The sequence below is a fragment of the Quercus lobata genome, chromosome 6 (genome assembly GCF_001633185.2).
Source record: "Quercus lobata isolate SW786 chromosome 6, ValleyOak3.0 Primary Assembly, whole genome shotgun sequence".
Classification (NCBI taxonomy): domain Eukaryota; kingdom Viridiplantae; phylum Streptophyta; class Magnoliopsida; order Fagales; family Fagaceae; genus Quercus; species Quercus lobata.
Window position 1 is genome coordinate 48,163,122 of NC_044909.1, and position 8,096 is coordinate 48,171,217.

General features: G+C 34.7%; 1 protein-coding gene across 2 annotated transcripts; it reads left to right on the top strand.

Moving 5' to 3' along the window:
* The first annotated feature begins 2,110 nt into the window (after positions 1-2,110).
* Positions 2,111-8,096, top strand: LOC115995195 (protein SCAI). 2 transcript variants are annotated; one of them, XR_004093305.1, is made up of 9 exons: positions 2,111-2,952; positions 4,471-4,677; positions 4,796-5,038; positions 5,631-5,697; positions 5,787-5,972; positions 6,132-6,227; positions 6,758-6,940; positions 7,026-7,162; positions 7,500-7,597. XR_004093305.1 is itself a non-coding variant. In XM_031119657.1 (9 exons), the coding sequence occupies exons 1-9, from the start codon at positions 2,452-2,454 to the stop codon at positions 7,684-7,686; spliced, it is 1,803 nt and encodes a 600-aa protein (XP_030975517.1). In that variant the 5' UTR covers positions 2,113-2,451; the 3' UTR covers positions 7,687-8,096. The 2 variants fall into 2 exon arrangements, 1 of the variants encoding a protein (XP_030975517.1); XM_031119657.1 differs by having other exon boundaries at positions 2,113-2,952; positions 6,132-6,223; positions 7,500-8,096.

Here is an 8,096-nt window from a genome sequence, read left to right on the forward strand (position 1 = left end):
TCTTATTTAAGAAAATACAAGCTTGAAGTTGCATTATAATAAGCTCTTTTTTCCCCAATGCAACAATTGACTGTATGATATATTTTATTGAACTTCTCACCGTCATCTAATTAACTTTTGATTAAGATTTAGGTACAGTATTTATGTGCTGTTTTTTAGGTTCTTCACTTAAGATTTTACCATATGAATACTTTCTTATGAGATGGAAGTATATTTTTTAGTTAAGTAATCACACGGCTAAATCTTAAGAGGAGAATCTAAGGAACAACACCTAAAGTACTATATTTAAGTTTTGACCTTAACTTTTTGTGTGACATTATCTTTTAAGAATGTGTCTTGTACAAGGAGGACCACATGAGTTTTAGAGCATTTTAGCGAAAACTAATCTTTGTCTTTCTTGTGTTTGTTTCATTTTAATTTCAAATGCTACTGATCACTAGTGAAGTTTCATCTTCAAATTAACTCAAATATAACTTATTTGTATTCCCCCCCCCCCCCCCCCCCCCAATGTCTTGTTTTTATATGACATTTAAAAAGTAGATCGTACTACCTCAAATATTTCATCTTTGTTGGTTACAAAGATTGTTTTGCTCCTAACACTTCTAATTAGATGATATGTTCGAAATTTTAGGTTCGTCGAAAAACAGGTCATTACCAAGTTTTGTTTGGTTTATCAATTGATGTCGTGACACTTGATGGTTTATCCTTTTACTAATTTTTAAAATTATTTTGTAGTGAGGAATAATTAGCCATTAGAACTATATATGAAGGTGAAAATAACTTATAAGATGGAATATGAAAATGAAAATTGTTCAATTTGAGGTGGGGGGTGGGATGATTTTCCAAGATATGAAAAATAACATTTTTGCCCAAACTTCTAAAATTGGAATGGTTGATTGAAATTTTTGTTTGTTTGAACGATATAACTTGTTGATTATGTTGTTAGTTGGGCGCTCGTTTTACAATAAGACATAATTCTTATAAACATATATTTTTTCAAAATTGTTTAGTATCTTTTGAGATGAAATAAAGAGCATGAGGAAATAGTTTTTATTGTGTGTGTATATATATACACTAAAAACTATTTCTTCTATATTATTTATTTAGTTACTAAATATTTTAGAAGATTCACATATGCACAAATAATTTTAAAAGCTCAAAGAAACAATATTCTGAGAACGTTATAAATATATATATATATATATATATCTTGAGGTTATATATATCCGTTACTTTTGGTTGATGCACAAAGCGCACAACTTTTGTTTTTTTGGAGGAAGTACAAAGCGCACAACTTGTTTAAGAAAAAGTGCAAAATTTAGGAAACATTTCTTTAGGTAAATACATTAGGTTTACAAATTAAATTCAAATACATGAATGGACTGACCAATGAAGAACAAACAATGATTTTCTATAAAAAAAAAAAAGAACAAACAATGTTCTTCTTAAAAAAAAAAAGAAAAAAGAAAAACTTATCAAACGAAAATATATATATATTCCAAACAATTAAATACAATAAATATATAAAGAATAAATTTTCAAAATACTAATCATACCCTTAACTTGTGTGTATAATTAGTGTGGAAGGAACGAATCTTTCCTCAATCAAGTATTGTCCATTTTGGGAATGGGCCAAAGGCCAATGCCACCTTCACGGATTTGTTCAATGCCACATTAGGGAGAGACGTCTCCCACATCGTGTGACTTTTCTAAAAAAAAAAAAAAAAAATTGTGTGACTTAAAGCAGATATAATCTATATGAGTAAGCTTATCAATCATCACATAGTTGGCTGGATGAATTTTTCTTAAAACTGTTTTGGAAGCAAACTTATTTCATTAAAAAAGCTAAACAGAATAACAAAAAGAGCAGAAAACAACTGCATTTCAAATTGTGACCAAGAATTAGGATTTGGATTTTAACTGATTTATCTTAAAAAATAAAAAAAATAAAAAAAATCCTTTAATCCAATTATCCAATGTTCAAAACCCAGACTCTGACCGTTGGATCAACCAGATCTCAAACGCATCAAACGGTGTAAAACCAAGAAATACGTTCCACCTGTTCCACAGACCACAGTAACCAAAACCCACAAACACTCTTATCTGTCATCGCCACAGGAAAAAATTGCCACCGCATTATCATCATCATCATATCATCCAAAATCTCATGCCACTCCCACTCTCCCATTCCAATATCTCTCTCACGCCGCCACTGTATTTTCAGTAACAAAAACAATTTTCTAAAAAACAAAAACAAAAACAAAAACAAAAAGTAAAAGTAGTGACGCGACCTTTAACATCACCTTATAAAAGTCCATCTCTCTCTTGCTCTTTCTCTCTCTTTTTTCTCATTTTCCCGATGACCGCGAAACGAAACGATTCTGGTTCGAATTTCTAAGAGAAAGAAGAAGAAGAAGAAGAAAAACGTTTTTTTTTTTTTCTTTTCCGGTAATGGGAGAGAAGAACGACGTCGTTTTGCGAACTTTCAGGGCGTTGGTGGAAGGCGCGGACCGAAAGTTCGCGAGGGTTCGAGACGTTCCGGCGTACGGTCACGTGACGAGCCAGCAGTACTTCCACAAGGTCTTCAAGGCGTACACGAAGCTCTGGAAGTACCAGCAGGATCACCGGTCGGAGCTCGTCGACTCCGGTCTCCACCGCTGGGAAATCGGCGAGATCGCCAGCCGGATCGGCCAGCTCTACTTCGGCCAGTACATGCGGACCAGCGAGGCCAGGTTTCTCGTCGAGGCTTACGTGTTCTACGAGGCGATTCTCAATAGGCGCTACTTCGAAGGATCCAAAGGCTTCGGGAAAGATCTCGGGGTTAGGTTCAAGGAACTGAGGTTTTACGCCAGGTTCTTGCTCGTTTCGTTGATTTTGAACCGGACCGAGATGGTTAAGGGCCTCACGGACTTGTTCAAGGCTCTCGTCGATGAGAGCAAAGCTTGTTTCCGGGTAATTTTTCTCGCGGAATTGGTTTTTGTTTACTCGCATTTCGGCTTTTGTTTGGTTACTGAGATAATTGAGAAAGTTGTTTGAGTTTCCTTATTGTTTAATTAAATTTCATTGATTCACATCGAATTTTTGGGCTTAAATATAGCTAAAAATTGAGCATGGCCACGTTAATTTCATATACTTTCCGTTTGAGATCTTTAAAGAAATGTATTGTTTGTGAATTGAATTCCAGGACACAGAATTTTTTTTAGCTGAATTTTCAAGGGTTTTATTTATTTCTGCAAGAACTTCCGATAGGGTTTTCGTTTATGCAATCTGGAATTTACTAATTTCTGAATGCAAATATGTATTATTGATTTGAAATTTTATGTATGTTCCAGATCAGAGGTTCCTGAAAGTATTTTTATTTTTTTTAATTTAATGGTCAAGGAGTGAGCTCCAAGGTTGTGAAATGGGTATTTGTTTATATAATGTGGTGGTTCCATTATTGGACCAAATGTGGTTGTATGGTAAATTTTATAGTTTTTTTTTTTTTTTTTTTTTTGATAAATAGTTGTATGGTAAATTTTATAGTTATATGTATGCATAGCTGGTCTGTCCAGTTTGACTTGCTTGGTTGATAGGGTGACTAATCGATGCAGATGGGGTAATGGGTAGAGTGAGAGAGAAGTAAGGAATCATGAAAAAAAAAAATTTAAAGAGAAAGTCTCAACTCTTTTGGCAAGACTCTGGGTGTCACTACTTTGTTGGTTCTTATATGGCAATATAAAACAAATGGTCAGATTCTGTTTCATGGAAAAATCAGCACTCGAATTGGCAATTTTTTTATTTGTAGGACTTGAAAACCTGAAAGGCCAAAGAAACTAAAATGCTGTGGGCTTAAGGGTGTTTTTTAGTTATTTTTATTTTTATTTTTTTCCTTTTTCTCTGAAGAGCAATGGAGCACCAACGTCAACAAATTTTGAGCATAAATATCAGTGGTAGTCTAAACTATGAATTCTTAGTTGGCCTGACTGTCTCCTTTAGCATTTATATAATTTTACTGTTGAACTAAATGTTTACTTGGTCTGATCAATTTTAGAACTTAGAAATTGTGAGGAGAGATCTTTAGTGCTAATCTAATGTTGTGTCGCCTGAATTGCAAATTGAATGAATGAGCGAAACTAGAACTGTAAGATTGTTTTACTAAATACCATTGACCTTCTTAGTGGCCACTTATTGATAGGTTTTTCATAAATCAAGCTATTAAATTTATTTACTGAAAGTTAAATGTAACTTTGACGATGTAAAGTGTGGTATCTATAAGAATCAGAAATATCAGTTTAAGCTGTGTTTTTTAAATGCCCAGCTCCCGTTTAAGTTATTTTCATGATTATTAGCATGGGCTTCATTAATTCCTTCTCAATTTGACTGGTTTTTATTTAAAACCTTTATTTGAATTTTTGCTAAGTCATTGATTTAAACTACTATCTGTGGTATACTAACATGATTTAGGACATCTATACTATCTCTTGTTAGGAAACAAACTTTAAAGAATGGAGGCAAGTGGTGCAAGAAATTGTCCGCTTTATGAAAGTTGATACGGCCTTTATGAATGTCAGGCCTTTGCGTTATTGTGCCATGTTTGATTCCCATCAAGCTTCTCTTCCGTATGTGGCTCGCTTCCATGCAAAGAAAGTTCTAAAGTTTCGAGATGCACTGCTGACAAGCTACCACCGGAATGAGGTGAATAACCTTTTCATGTTTAAATGTCTCATTCTTGATTTTAGATCGGCTGGAACAAAAATCAATAATTAAACCCTGCATAAAGGAAAATTTTGACATTATGTATTGTCACTTTCAGGTCAAATTTGCAGAACTTACTTTGGACACTTTTAGAATGCTGCAATGTTTGGAGTGGGAGCCAAGTGGGTCTTTCTATCAAAAGCAGCTAGTTGAATCAAATGGGAACTGCGTTTCAACTGATCATTCTGGAGCTTCTGGATTGATTGATATAAATTTGGCTGCGGACATGACTGATCCAACCTTACCACCAAATCCAAGGAAAGCTATTCTCTATCGTCCATCTGTAACACATTTGATAGCGGTGAGTTTTAAAGCCATTACTTAATTGTCTATACTGTGGTCACGTGCTTGGTTTCTTGTAGTCAACTGAGTTGTAGCTTCTGTTAATGGAATCAGAAGAGAATTCGTAAATAAGTTCATAATCTCTATCTGTTGGTGGTCCATTTGCTTGCATATATAGGCTCTTTAGTAACTAAGCTCATTTGGAGATCGTATCTTTCCTTGGAGGAATGCATATGATAATGTGATTTCACCCTCCTTTAGACATAAAATATAGATGGTGTGCCCTATAACGCAATATTTGTCGTCGCATTTTTTTCTTTGCTGTGAAGAAATCTTGGATGTGGTTGTCTTTGACATTTTCTTGTAAACAGCTGATGCTATCTAATGCAAAAATTTTGTGTATTAATACTCATATTATCAGTATTTAAGACTAAATAGCTTGGCAATGTCTTAATCGAAATTTCACAGCACTGGCTTATGTAGCATCTGTAGCCAGTTTTACTGCATGATTTGTGAATACATGTACTTTTTATACAGTACATATTTTCTTTATTTATCTCATGGCTTTTTCATTATTGAGGCTGATTTTTAACTTTGTGGTGCATGGGCAGGTTATGGCTACAATTTGTGAGGAGCTCCCTCCAGATAGTGTTATGCTAGTATATCTATCAGCCTCAGGTTTATATCACTTATATATTTCTGGAATAATAATTAACTACTCTGCTTTTGTCATCATAAATTAGTGACCTCAATGATCAATCATGCAGGGAATGCTGGTCATAGTAATAATGTTAGTCAGATGGAAGGATTTCAGAAATCTTCAAAATACAAAGTTTCTTCTCAGTTCTCACAAGAGCAGAGTAGTTCTATGTCTGAATCTAGTTCTAATGATAGGGGAGAGTCAACTGGCTATTATGATAGTTATCTGTGGTTTGGTTCAAGAGGAAACAGTGGTAGGTACCCATACTGAATCCATGCTCGGTCCTGTTTTTATTAGGAGCATTTATGCTTAGAAACTTGTTAATTATTACCTAGTTTCCATGCCATTTATATTTGGGAGAAGTCCCCAAACTATTTGTTTGTTCTAACACATCTTTTGTTGTATTTCTCAGTTTCAAATAATCTTTACCCTGGTGATATAATTCCTTTTACCCGAAGACCTCTTTTCTTGATTATTGATAGTGACAACAGCCATGCATTCAAGGCAGGTTTGTCAAAACTTTTGTATGACTTGATAGGCTATTCTAGAGTGGTATTTCTGTTCTAAATCAGATTTTGCCACTTAAAAAAACATATGTTTTATGGTTACTGTCACATCTAAACTACTTATTTGATATTCGAGTTAAGTTTTGACATGTTATTAATGGAATTCAGATATTAGCAAAGGAGGATCTTAATGTAACAATAACTTCATCATGGCATTTGTAGAGCCCTTTTCACTAAAGGATGTGTTTGGGGATAAGCTTTAAGGAACAAGTACTTGCAATGCCACTAGAATGTTTATAATATTTCACTCATGGATCATATCTTCTAGGATTACAGTATTTATCCCTAAATTCAATGTATGCAAGATTAATCATAACGTACATATGTTTTTGAAGCATTATTTGGTCCTTTTAATGATTTAAATATAAGCTTTGGCTATATAAGTTTTGCATTGCAAGATTTACTGTTTATGATTGTATTTGGTTATCATCTCTGTCAAGTTGCTTACATGTGAATGACAAATGATTTGCAGGTTTTACATGGTGCAGAGAGGGGAGAGGCAGCTGCTCTACTCCTTTCACCTATGAGGCCAGCATTCAAGAATTTATCTGATGTTGATATATCAAAAAATGGAAGTCAGTTTACCTTTTTCTTGACCGCTCCCCTACCAGCATTTTGCCAAATGGTTGGCCTCCACTCTTCTGATATTAACGCTGTAAGTTAATTACAATAATTTTTTGAATTCTTTTAAGTTGATTTATTCTGGTTATTCCAATATGTTCATGAGGTTATACTTTTAGGATGTTTACAATGATGCTGAAAACATACTCTCCACTGCGTTCTCTGAGTGGGAGGTAATACTTTGTACATCCACTAGCGTGAATATAGTTTGGGCACAAGTTTTAAATGATCCGTTTATTAGGCGGCTAATTCTAAGGTACTTGTCTTTCATTTTAAGCATACTATCATTTTTTTATTGGTAATTATTGTTTATGCCAAATATGAATATGAATGACCTTGATTGGTCTATTGAGGATCTAGAGCCTGACCTCATTGTTTTGAGAGCTTTCAGCTTTGTTGTTGTAGTTATTGTTCAAGCCTAGCATTGGTCCAATTGGTCTGACAAGAGGACCTAACTGAATTTGAGCTCTAATTGTTGATGGGGCATCCCATATTGAAAAGAAAACAATGACAAATGTCTTCTTTTTTGAATCTTGTTATTTATTGTTTTAGATAATTAGTGAATGGTCATTTGATGTTGGTTTTCTCCACAGATTCATATTCTGCCGATCGGTGCTTTCATTCTTCTGCCTTCCAGAAGATAGTGATCAATATGTACCCGTTTGCCTACCCCATCTACCTAGTTCTATCTCACCAAAATCTGAAGTTGTGCGGTCTTCTGTCCTCCGGCTTGCAAAGCACTTCAGCGTTGCTGACTGTTTTCACTTCAATGACACGTAATCAGGACCAAAGACGTTGAAACAAGCTTGTAAAGTTATGTTACAGCCCTCTGGCGCTTTAATAGTTTCTGCAATTTAATGGGACAGTGAGAATTAGAATCATACCAGGGGCTTTTCAGGGGAGTTCAGGGGGAATATAATTGGTTAGTGAGGCTTCAGCTGCCAATTTGGAGATTATATGTCCGAGCGTGGTTGCTTCCGCTTGTTTTATTGCCTGTGTGCAACCCGCAGCTTCATCAGTCTGGTGGTTTGCTGACATTGGTTGGATGGGTGTTTGATTATTTGTAGGGTGTGCTTGAGCATTGCGGGTTAATTGATAGAGTTTCCATTTTAGTGCTAATTGTTTATACCATTGTAAAAGAAAATCAGGTAGTCAAAATGATATAAATTCCACCTTTTTTTTTGGTTGAA

Coding starts and splice junctions, on each gene's coding strand:
- LOC115995195 (XM_031119657.1), top strand. CDS start 2,452: ATGGGAGAGAAGAACGACGTCGTTTTGCGAACTTTCAGGGCGTTGGTG. Junction 5,973..6,131: donor TGGTTCAAGAGGAAACAGTG/GTAGGTACCCAT, acceptor TGTATTTCTCAG/TTTCAAATAATCTTTACCCT. Junction 6,224..6,757: donor ACAACAGCCATGCATTCAAG/GCAGGTTTGTCA, acceptor AATGATTTGCAG/GTTTTACATGGTGCAGAGAG.